At 37.4% G+C, this 11867-nt stretch overlaps 2 protein-coding genes across 5 annotated transcripts; one reads left to right on the plus strand and one right to left on the minus strand.

Moving 5' to 3' along the window:
* Positions 1-3938: 3938 nt before the first annotated feature.
* On the minus strand, positions 3939-9858 carry LOC129569426 (ralBP1-associated Eps domain-containing protein 1). Of its 3 annotated transcripts, none has more exons than XM_055448267.1 (7): positions 8505-9625; positions 7982-8341; positions 6591-7870; positions 6367-6439; positions 6154-6267; positions 5605-6058; positions 3939-5480 (listed from the first exon to the last, which is right to left on the minus strand). In XM_055448267.1, the coding sequence occupies exons 1-6, from the start codon at positions 8652-8654 to the stop codon at positions 5636-5638; spliced, it is 2400 nt and encodes a 799-aa protein (XP_055304242.1). In that variant the 5' UTR covers positions 8655-9625; the 3' UTR covers positions 3939-5480; positions 5605-5635. The 3 variants fall into 3 exon arrangements, with proteins under 3 accessions (XP_055304242.1, XP_055304243.1, XP_055304241.1); XM_055448268.1 differs by having other exon boundaries at positions 3939-5491; positions 8505-9405; XM_055448266.1 differs by having other exon boundaries at positions 3939-6058; positions 8505-9858.
* Positions 9812-11753, plus strand: LOC129569427 (coiled-coil domain-containing protein 28A). Of its 2 annotated transcripts, none has more exons than XM_055448269.1 (4): positions 9812-10272; positions 10397-10559; positions 10891-11049; positions 11196-11753. In XM_055448269.1, the coding sequence occupies exons 1-4, from the start codon at positions 10114-10116 to the stop codon at positions 11402-11404; spliced, it is 690 nt and encodes a 229-aa protein (XP_055304244.1). In that variant the 5' UTR covers positions 9812-10113; the 3' UTR covers positions 11405-11753. The 2 variants fall into 2 exon arrangements, with proteins under 2 accessions (XP_055304244.1, XP_055304245.1); XM_055448270.1 differs by having other exon boundaries at positions 10969-11049.
* The last annotated feature ends 114 nt before the right edge of the window (positions 11754-11867 follow it).

An 11867-nucleotide genomic window follows, 5' to 3' on the forward strand; every position in this document is an offset into this window, starting at 1 on the left:
GATTATGTCGATCGTTCACTTAGGAAACTTCAACCTAGGCAGTTTTTTCGTTCATGTTGAAAAAATACTTCTACTCAAAAATATTGAACTAAAACTAAGGCGGATTTTTGCATAGAGACCGGATCGCGAAAGAATACGACAAAATAAACGATTCCATAAACGAAAAAACTGCCTAGGTTGAAGTTTCCTAAGTGCAGTTTTGTTTTATTTTTAGACGTTTTTGTATTTAACCTTCATCAATTATCACTGTTATCTCCTTCCTGATAAAAGATAAGTGATGACTGTTTGCGGCAAAATTGTAGCTTTCAATGGGAATTTTTTGCTCCGTCGCATATGGGGCTCGAGTTATGGGAGAAACAACGAAAAAATGACAAAAAACCCGTATAAATGTATAGAAAAATATCAACTTTTCCCACTGAACATTTTGTTATTTCTTTTTGGGAGGATTCCTAGGGGGAAAGAACTATTGGTATATTTACTTCATTGACACGTATTGAAAATTATTCACAGGCATTTGCACTGCGTTCCGTAGTGTTATTGTTGTTGTTTTTTTCTGTTGCTTCGTCTCGTTCGTGGCGAGCAGGAATGACAGTTGCAACCACGCACATTTTATTGACCATATTTGCATGCATTCGCAGCTAGTTATTTAGCGCATTGACACGCATTGACGCGTATTGATCCAAACTCGGTAGTATATGCGATTATTTACAATATTTATATTTTCATTTACTCAGTTCTTTCCCCAATGAGGATTCGAATTCTGCGGCTTAAAAAACCATAAAAATGGCTGCTTTGAACAAAAATTTACTTTTGGTGTAAAAATACGTGGGAAAATATGATTTTTTCCGATACGTGAACACTACTACAAAATGTAAGTTCTGAGATTATTCGATTTTTGTCTTCAGCATAGTCAATTTTAAGGTAATTTGAGGTGTTTTGGAACCATGTGGGTGTATGCATTAATTTTAAAGAATTTTTGAGTTCATAGATACATTTATTAAAATAATAAAATGAATGAGTACATTAACCAATGTATTCGCCATCGTTAGCTATGACTTCTAGCCATCTTTCAGGCAGCTTGTTGATTCTTCGCTTGAAGAAGTCCTCGTCTTTTGAGGTTATATAGTCATCAACCCATTTTCGCACTTCTTCCTCATTTTGAAAGCGTACTTCAGACAGGGCAATCTGCATCGATCGAAATAGATAGTAGTCGCAAGGAGCAAGGTCTGGAGAGTACGCGGGCTGATCAAGCCGATCCCAACCGAGCTGCTCTACCTTATTTTTAACGATTGTTGCACGATGTGGCTTAGCGTTGTCATCGTGGAACAAAACATTGTGGTGTTTTCGAGCTATTAATGGCCGTTTTTCATCCAATGCATGAGCCAAATCATTCAATTGGCGTCGATAGCCGTACAGCGATAATTTGCGACTATGAAATCGGTTAACTTTTCAATTCTATGGGCGCTGCCATATTGAAAATTTACGTGCGATATGGTGCACGCACTCATTAGTTCCACTTATTTTAATAAGGAATCTCTATAGGTGGCGCTGCCACATCGTCATTGACATCGAGTCAAATATTGTCAAATATAATAACATTGTTTATATAGGCTTTTATCGCAGTACGTCGATAGCGTTCCTTATTAATCGTTTGATCTGGTTTTGGCAGCTCATAATACACGACTCCTTTCATATCCCACCAGATGCACAGCATAACCTTATCGCAATGAATATCTCGTTTTGGCTGGGATGGCGCCGGTTGGCCGATATCAACATACGCTGCTTTACGCTTGGGGTTTTTGTAATAAACCCACTTTTCATCGCCGGTAAAAATTCGATATAAAAAACTGTGTTTTTTGTGCTCTGCAAGATGTTTTTTGCATGTGACGATCCGTGCTTTGCGCTGCTCTTCAGACAGTTGATGTTGAACCCACTTTCCCAGCTTGCGAATCTTTCCCATTGCATGCAAACGTCTGGAAATGGTTGCTTGGTTTACGTTCAACTCCAATGCAAGTTTTTTTTGCGTTTGACATGGATCTTCATCCAATAATGCTTGCAATTCGTCTTCTTCAAACTTTTTTGGTTGACCTGACCGTTCTTTGTCTTCCACGTTAAAATCTCCAATTCGGAAGCGTCGAAACCAGTACTCACATGTACTAGACGATGGATCATTAGAGCTACCATAAATTTCGAAAAGCAAACGATGACTTTCAGCAGCAGTTTTCTTCGAACTATAGAAGAAAAGTAAAACTTCCCGCAAATGCTGTTTTTTCGGCACGTATTTTGACATGATTGTAAGTGAAAAAAATTATGTTGTTTACGCTTTGGTAAAATAACACCTACTGAAAACTAATGTCAAATGATGTGGATTCACGTGAATATAGTTACAGTATGGCCCGATGCGTTATAGTACAAGTTACGCCATCTGTAGTGGAAATTCTTTAAAACTAATGCATACACCCAATATTTTCGCAATATGGCTGAATTTGTTGAAAAAAAACCATGTTTTTGTACTAAAACTTTTTTAAAAAGCAACATTAGCTAATTTTTGACAATAACGAATGCTATGTCACCAGATGACTAAAAATGCTATGTCACCAGATTTGAATAACCTATGGGTTTTCTATCAATATAAATGTTGAAAAATAGGTCAAAAACAGCCATTTTAAGTACGGCTCTATCGACCACATGATTTTAACATTTTTTTTATCTGAAAAAGGGAATCAGCTAGTTTTGAGCTCAATTTAATTTTAAGCTATTGGAAGCATATACCTTACCATGATAAATCAGTTTGGACCACCGTAGTATGCATATTTGAAGTCCCAACATAATCAATATTTTCACCAAAACGGAGAAATACTTCGTGTATTTTGTTGTCGATTGAAGCAAAGTATATCAATAGCGCCGCCTAACATGATGCGACGTTGGATGCGACGTTTGCACGAATCAACATCTCTGTGTACAACGCACACATAGACTCTTCGCATTCACACGAACGTACACATAAAGACTTTACTTTCACACAAACGTATAGTTACAGAAATTTGTGGTTGGTGGCGCTCCCAACAAAGTTTCCACAGCAGTTCCAAACGTCAAACATTGTTAAAGCATATGAGATAGCTACTGTTGATTTTCACAAAGTTTGGAAAATATAATGAATCAAAACAAGTGAACAAACTGACAAATTTGGAAACGCATATCGCAGAATGATCAACGTTTTTGATTTAGTACGAGTTTAAGATCGATGGTCAAGAAAATGCATATTTCGATGTAGTATTGAACACTTCTTCCAAGACCACAGTCTGATTATATGACAACTTTTACAACTGAAAAAAATGGTCACAAATTTCCGTTTGCATCCACTCAAATGAGAGAGTTTAATCAATTTCATAAATTTCTGCGCGAAAAAAGAGAGAAAAGGAGAGCAAAATGGAATATTGGTAACGACACAATTGCGAATGAAATACGATGGCAAAAAGACAGCTGCCCAGGTGAACGCGATAGGCATTGATCAAAGCCTACAGTCGTTCGATGAGGCTTCCATAATTTGTATGTACATTTTAAATACCGAACGCCTAGGCTTTCATTGCTATTCTCACTTCTTTCGTGCATTCGTAGCAATGGACGCCTAGGCGTTCAGGTGTACGTGAAACACAGTACGTTAGTGTGAGTGTGACACCCGGTATCGGCTTCGAGCTGAGCTGTGTACGTTTCACATACAACTGAACGCCTAGACGTTCATTGGTACGAATGCACGAAAGAAGTGAGAATAGCAATGAAAGCCTAGGCGTTCGGTATTTAAAATGTAAATACAAATTATGGAAGCCTCATCAAACGACTGTAGGCTTTCATCAACGCCTATCGCGTTCACCCGGGTGTATATTAGAAATAAAATAAAAAATTTCGTACACAAATGTTGAATACAAACAATGGGTAAATAGTTGCATAATTTTTGTTTTTATTGATGAAATATGTAATGATATTTTCCGTTGATAATTTTTTAAATAACTTTTGTTTTTTTTAATGTTTCTCCTTAAAACTATTACTGGTTTTGTGGGTTTGTGTTTTCGATTTTACATAGAATATTTCACATTGATGATCCATCGGTTTTAGTTCTCTTTTTTCTGTGTAATGAACGAACAGTAAATAATCTTTGCCTAATCAATCGCATGGAATAAATAGTAAACAAATAAGCAAGGGATTTTCTTTCGTAGTGAAGTGAGATGAGGGTGTTCTATTGTAACACAAGAAAAAAGATTTTTTTTAAAAATAACAGGTATACAATCATTCGCTAAAATGAACTTAATCAATGACATTTTCTCAACGCAACACTTTTTCTTGGCTACTTTTGTTATGCAGATTGTGTTTGCCCTTGCAATCGTTGCCAGCTTTTCTGATCATGAAAATAGTAAACAATACAGCGGCACCTGGGGACTAAGTGCAATGTGTCATACTTTCAACGTTTGAACTAACACAGACGCATACTTGTTACAGAAAACTATGTGCATGACTCTCTATTTTTCCAACCAGTCGCCAGGTGCCGCTTTATTGTTCTTGTTTGACGTTTCCTATCTATTTGTACAGACAATCAGAGAGACTGATCGTTGCTAACTAAAAAACCTGTTCGTTACAAATTTCCATTGAATTTTATTCAAAATAACTCATTGAAGTTGCGCATAGTACGTGAGAGGAAAACTTAAATTTAAAGGAAAATTTCGGAATTTATTTTAGATAGCTTTTGAAGCGTTTAAACATAATATAAAATTATCACGATTCTCTTAATTAATACATATCTAAAGTTGTTGTTTTCTTTCTGCATTTTGTTTGTAATCGTAGTAACCAAGCACTCAACAGCGATTCCTTCTCGCTGTTCATTTTTTGTTTCTGTTTCTCTCAAGCTTACAACTACAACATGTTCATCAGGTGAATTTTGATTTGATATTAATTTCTTTGTTTGTTTTCTTGCTTACATTTGTAATACTTTAAACTTTTTGTTTTCAATTTGAATTTAGAAGCTAAGGAGTTCGTGTTGCCCATAACACGAATAACAATATAGAATTTGCATTTGGTTTTATTTATAAAAAAAAAACGGGTTAAATGTCGAATTTACTTTTACATTTGGTGCTCAGTAAATCAGAATCGTTATTATTTTTTGCCGATTTATAACTGAGACTGAACCATTGGCCAAACCGTTAGCGCTCATCGGCCGGCCCAATATAGCGTTCGAGAGAGAGATATAGAGTATGTTGATGTATATGTATGGAGATTGTTTGAGTTTTCTTTGAATTATCTGAACACGAAGGAAGTTGCACGGTTTTAAGATGAAGCGTTAAAAACCTAATTTCCATCCGGTTGATGCGGAGTTTCATTTAATAATGAGAAGAAAACGGTATATATGTGTGTAGCTTTAATCTAATCATTTGATTTTCGTATGAATCCATTTTGCGGCTATGACACTAACGTTGCTGCAGTTCAAAAGTCTGTACAAAAACTGGATGAAATTAGCAAAAAACGATAGCAAAAAGGAGGTTCGACAGGTAAAGTATAAAAATTGATCTAATGAAATGTAAAAGTATCAAACATCATTAGGTTTGCTGTACGCACATTCATTCATTCGTCATCGTCGTCATCATCATTATACGGTCGATTGATTGTTTGATTCCCTACTAATACACACACCTAAACTATTGTGACCATTATTGCAATCATTCTCAATCCGCGCCATCAATTCCACTTTCTTCTGTTGCACCGTCAGTAGTTCTTCGCTTAGATCGTTACATATCGTAATTAGAGATTGATTTTGCTCTTTCAAGTGGCACATAACATCACTCAAATTTTTGCTATCGTTTTTATGCAGGCTAACAAGACGCGAATGTGGTTCGCCAATTGATTTCGAGGCCAATGAGTCGGGCGGCGAAGCTGAGTCACGTGGCGTCGGTTTTCGATACACCTCAAATGCACTCGATCTTTGTGACGACTGGAACGAGGGAACGATCGGCCTTGGCGGAAGCTGCAAACCATCATCATTTTCCAATGACTGCGGCTGATTTCGTGATGCCTGTTCAGAATTGAAAATACGACATTAATGAATCGTGTACATACGAATTTAATGCAATTTTTCAATCGGTCAAATTGCCAGAATGTTCAACTTACATCAGATCCAGATTCTGGGAATTGTGTGAAATCGGCGAATGGCGAATTGCCAGTTTCTAGTTGAGCATCGAGACTTGCTTGTGCGGTCATGTGTGGTGATACTCGAGGTGGCACCTTCAATTTTAAAAATGTGCAATAAATTATAATTAGAACTATTTTGCAATTGAAAATTAGTAGAGCATGCAATAAGCTCAATTAGTGAGTGTTTCATACCTCTGGAGGAACTGGTGCATTTAATTTCAGTTTATTCAAATCCAAACTGCTGCTTCTAGCATGTTTCTGAGGTCTGCAAATGAAGTGAGAAATGAACACTTATTAGAAACACACACACACACACACAGTCAAATCGAGACGACACAAAGACACAAAGACGGAAGAAAGAAGAATAAAAGTGAACAAAAGCGAAAGCCTACGTAAGGCTTCTCTCAAATACCAACCTTGGTGGTGGTGGCGGAGGTACTTCTTGCTTCTTCATTAGTGTGGGAGGTGCATTGTCAGTTGTGTCATTGTTGTTCAATGCTATTGATTCGCGTTGTGGTGGCGGTGGAATAGCGCCGATGCTGTTTTTATTTTGTATTTTCTTCGGTTGTGGCCGTTGTATCGCTCGCAAATCATTCTGTATGCCCGAATCACGTTGAACGGCATATTGCTTTGGGCTTGATGTATCCGAATCTCTGATTGTTATGATGCCTCCTTCGTACAAATAATTCTCCGATTTACGTTGATAACTCAAGCGATTGGCATCGTCGTCATTGTTATCGGCCGTGACCGGAGTGATTCGCAACGGAACTGGATGTAAAATCTGTGGATCTGAGCCAACCGCTTGTACAGTTCTTTGCATATCGAAATTGACTGGTTTCGGTCCGGGGCTTGACACACTTGATGTTGGTGATTCCGTGAATTTCGTCCATTCTTTACTACTCTGATTGATCCACTCTTTTGACGAACTGATTTTATTGGATTTTGTTGGCGATATCTCCAGTTCGTTAATTGGTGAACTTGAGCTGGTACTACCTTTGTTGCTGTTATTTGGATGCGGAATTTTCGGTTGTATCGTCGTCGGTCGACTGTTTCCTGTATGGCTTCCTATTAAATTACTTGGCTGCTTTTTTTCGGTTGCCTTGAACGATGCATTGTGTGCATCGGCATTACCTAATGAACCGTCCACACGATCCCTATCCTCGTCATCCAAATGAAGAAGATCCGCTTCGGCCGGCAGACATGATTCGAAAAATATGCTGCTTGGAATCAAACATTCCGGTAGAATTGGTGGCAATGGGATATTGTTTCGTCGTGCCACAACCAAATGCATGGCGGCCGCAAATTCGGGCAAACTCAATGCACCATCTTTGGTTACGTCACACAGTTGCCAAATGTGTCGAAGCTCTTCCACCGGAATGCGTGATTTTTCGAAAAATACTTTGGCTGCCTGCCCTGATATGAGACCCTTCAAATCTGGTTGAATCGTTCGAAACTGTTTGATGTAGTACTCCTTTTGTTCGGGTGTTATTTGATAAACGGCTTCTAAATCGACATCGTTATCCTCTTCGCTGCTGTGTCGATCGGAAGACTCCTCTTCGGTGCCAAGTAATTGAGTTCGTTCCTCTAATTGACCTTGCCACAATGCATTTTTCGCCCAAGGTCGTTCGGCTACACTGTTTGTAGGCGTTGGCGAATCACTTGCCGTACTCCATGCATCGGGTGAACCAGCTCGACGCTGAAAAATAAATATGCACACGCACCATAAATCAATTTATTCACAAAAATAATTGAGTGAGCCGATCTTCTTAATTGCCATATGGTGCGCGATAATGTTGGCATTACTCACCGTGTTTGGTTTCTTTTCCGTTTCATTCTGTTCGACTTCTGAGTCAGTGCTGGTAATGTCTGAATTGGCGATATCACTTTGTGCATCAGCTCTGGCTAATTCAATGAGATATGGACTGCGATCACTGCCCGATCGCCATCGATTCACATCGTTCACTATGCCATTCAATGCCTCCGTACGCAGTTGAACGGGTGATTCGTTCCAACTAAATTTGGGTAGTGGCAATGCAATGGTCGACGCAATCAACTCCTGCCGCAGTTGAATTGCACTTTGATGTGCAGCAATCAATTTAAGGCATGAATAAAACTGTACTTTTGACATATACAGAGCTGCTTGCGGAATATTCGCCAGTGACATAATCTACAATAATTAAAATGCAAATGAATTAATCCATTTAGAATTGTGCAGTGTATTCTGCCATATTGTTTGGATGCTAATTTTATTGCGCCATGTTTTATGGCACACAGTCAACAAACACAGTTTGCACACAAATGTGTGGAACGAATGAGAAAAACAAACGTACGTTTTTGAGAATGTCATCCGATATGTTTGACGAACGAAACATTTCAGTGGCTTTAAGCACGGGCACTTTGCCCGTTTTTTCAATATCACAGCATGCAAATAAATCGGAGAAATATCGTGATTCGAGTTCGGTAATATTCACTTCTTCCATGTTTTACACTTGAAAATTTGCTTGCGTCCGAATAAATAAATCATTCACTCCACAGTAACAATTGTAAAACGAGATTTTGGTAAGTGTGTGTGCGTCTATTTCTCTTATTTTAGATCTTGGATAATAACTCTTTTTTTTTTGTTCCTTTCGTTTTCGTGTATTCGAAAACACACACAATTCGTGCACACGTCTTAGTTTTGATTACTTTAGATTTTCCACGGACAATTTTCGTTTTCCACCCAACATCTGCGTGATGTTATCCAAAACACAGCAAAATTCTGCACGGTTTCTTTTGTTCACTTGTGTTCATCACGCACAAAATGTGTAAAAATCGACAGATTTGACAGCTTTTTTATAGTATTTTTCTTTTACGCCATTATCATATCAACTTGTCGGTCCGTCAATTGATGAAAACTAAATACATTTCATTTGTTCTTTTATTTATGTCATACACAGATGTAAAGTACACACAAATATCGTACGCACACACGTGACGAGCGTTTCGCGTTGCGTGCATGTGTGTGAGAGTGTGTCGATTTTTTGGGGACTGTTCACAATTCGCACATGTACATTCAATTCACACTCATCGCACACAATACTGTATCGACGATGCACAAAACGCTTTCCGTTTCGTTCCATTTAGGGACGATGTTTTAATTGAAATTAAGGCCATTTCAATTGGTCCCTTTTATTTTTAATGCCAAAACGGAATTCGACGATAGGAGAGGTGATAAGTTTTCGAAACGAACGGCCACTGCCGAAATACATTCGATATGTTCACATCTGCATGTATGTTTTTTTTTGGTGCTCCTCGACTGTAGCGTTTATTTTTGGCTTTTGGCAATATATCAAATATTTGGCAGTACGCGAACACTTACTTAGTTGCCAATCAGTTGATATTTTTACGAAAATCAATCGGATAATCGGTTCTCTCGTCAACACTTCAATGGGTTTTAAAAGGTCAATGAATGGCATTGATGCATTCGAATTCATTTTCGATTCAATTCATCCACATATGAATGCATTTTCGACGTTGAATGTTTTTTATTAATTTTGTTCTAGCTCTAATTTCGTTACTCGTTCAAACTACTTCTTTGCATCCACTCGAATTCGATTAATTATTAACGGTGCAATCGCATAATGAAAATAAATTGTACAGAGCCACAACAACATTCAAGTCCATTCTATTTACATTTTGAATTTCGAATTTTCGAACAAATCACTCGTCTCAAATGTCAAACGCTGAAGCGCAAGCAATAAAAAAAAAACAACATAACAAACACCAAACGTCAAATGAATCATGCAAAGTATCATTCACGATTCGGGTAGTGATTAAGAATTTTTATTTTGTGTGATATTTAATTATTATTTATGCGATATTGAGAAAACTACCAATTTTTTTCCTCTGTGTTTTGTAAAGTTTTCCATTGTAAATTGAATTGAAGATAACGTTAGGCCTATGGAGCGTAAAGATGAAGCAGCAGTCGAACGCCAAAAGCTTGTAGACGATGGAGAGGCTGAAAATGATGATGATCAGACAAATATCTCAACAAATGTACCACCGATCAGTGCACCGAAGTCCGTCCAAACACCAAATTCACCCGTTCTAAGCAATCGAGTACGTATACCTAAACTCATCCACTTTTTTTTTTCTTATTGATGCAAACAAAGGCAGTGGAGCCTTGGTTGGTGCATGTTGCACAGGGCATATTAATTGGGCGTGTCATTTTTCTTTGTTTCAGATATTCTCAAGTGGTGAAACAAGTCGAACACAAGACTCTAGCAATTGTTCCGTTATCAAAGGAGCCACCGATCCACCACGGCTTCATTATGTCAACGAAAGAGAACAACGCAAACAGAATGATCCAAAACCAGATAAAAACAAACCACGAAAATTGCCCAGAGGTAAGGAAAAGCGTTATTCAAACCGTTGCCATTCATTGATTTAAATTGCAATTTATTACACACTGAGACATCTTCAGTACAAGACTATTGCGATAGGCAAATTAGTGTCAATTTATTGCTTTGGATTTATTTTATAAGTTAGTAATTGATTTGAGTTATTTTCTTGTCATCATTTATTTAGTCAATAAATTAGTTTTAGTTGTTTTTTGCCTCTTCTGTTGAAGAGTTGTTCATATTATTTTACGTTCGTTTTGTGTTTATTTGATTTGATTTTTTTGTTTGTTTTTGTTTGCTTTGGTCTTTGTTTTCTTTGGTTCATTTCGACAAATAGGCTTACAAAGTAATGTAGATGCACAATCAAGCGCTAGTTTTGACACACGTTCACTCAAACATCATTCATTTATATCAGAAGTACCCGATGTTCGTCATATGGAGAAAGCACTGCTTGGATTGTTAGACGATTTTCACTCGGGAAAATTGAAAGCGTTCGGTGAGTTTAGTTCCGATGATCTGTGTCACCTTTTTTTTCTTTGTCCAAATTTGGTATTAAAACGAAATTCGCAATATTCTATTCTCGTTTATTTGATATTTGATGTATTTCTATTTACTCAATTCATTTTCTCACGCAAAATCTAGGTTTTGGTTGCACAATGGAGCAAATGACGGATATTCGACAGCAACAAGAGAGTCTAGCAAAGCTTCATTTTGAACTTGGCTCTGGTGGTGATCCGTTCAATAGCAAAAATGATCTCAACGCACAGGAAAACATGTCCAAATTGGTTCAGAAATTGGAAAATCTGTCTGTATCAATAGAAAAACTCCATTCAAGCAATACAAACTTATAAATCGCAATTTCCATTGGCAACCGTGTCAAAATGAAAAACCAAAACCAACAACAACAACAACAACAACAAAATATCAAATAGTTCTGCCAACACATCGCGTGTTCAGGCCATTGAATCGCGCGGTTCTTTGGTTGCTTTTATACATGAACCCAAAAAGTGCTAATAATAATTAAGAAGTGTGAGCATCGAATGCAGCTAGCCGAAGATGAATTATGTTTTTATTATTTTTATTGGAAAAAGGAAATTGACAGATTTTTTTTTATTATTCTAGCCCGAGTATTAGTAGGTTATTGAGCTCATATTGACATTAATTTCGTGAATGATTTTTAGGATAGATGAGCCAAGTTCAGACAATGTATTTGGATAACTTCAGCTAGCTAACTGAAAATATCTAGCTAAGCTCAGCGGCTGACAAGTATGCGTTGCGTTTTTTAACGCATTTGCAGTATAAAAACGGAGATGA

Source organism: Sitodiplosis mosellana, unplaced genomic scaffold, assembly GCF_009176505.1.
Source record: "Sitodiplosis mosellana isolate CC-2019 unplaced genomic scaffold, AAFC_SMos_1.0 Smas_scaffold_30, whole genome shotgun sequence".
Classification (NCBI taxonomy): Eukaryota; Metazoa; Arthropoda; class Insecta; order Diptera; family Cecidomyiidae; genus Sitodiplosis; species Sitodiplosis mosellana.

What these genes read in the sequence shown, in the direction of transcription:
- LOC129569427 (XM_055448269.1), top strand. Translation starts at nt 10,114, where the DNA reads ATGGAGCGTAAAGATGAAGCAGCAGTCGAACGCCAAAAGCTTGTAGAC. An exon ending in ACCACGAAAATTGCCCAGAG is followed by an intron (nt 10,560 to 10,890) that starts GTAAGGAAAAGC and finishes TTCGACAAATAG; the next exon opens with GCTTACAAAGTAATGTAGAT. An exon ending in GGGAAAATTGAAAGCGTTCG is followed by an intron (nt 11,050 to 11,195) that starts GTGAGTTTAGTT and finishes CGCAAAATCTAG; the next exon opens with GTTTTGGTTGCACAATGGAG.
- LOC129569426 (XM_055448266.1), bottom strand. Translation starts at nt 8,654, where the DNA reads ATGGAAGAAGTGAATATTACCGAACTCGAATCACGATATTTCTCCGAT. An exon ending in CCTCCGCCACCACCACCAAG is followed by an intron (nt 6,440 to 6,590) that starts GTTGGTATTTGA and finishes CTTCATTTGCAG; the next exon opens with ACCTCAGAAACATGCTAGAA. An exon ending in ATGCACCAGTTCCTCCAGAG is followed by an intron (nt 6,268 to 6,366) that starts GTATGAAACACT and finishes TTAAAATTGAAG; the next exon opens with GTGCCACCTCGAGTATCACC.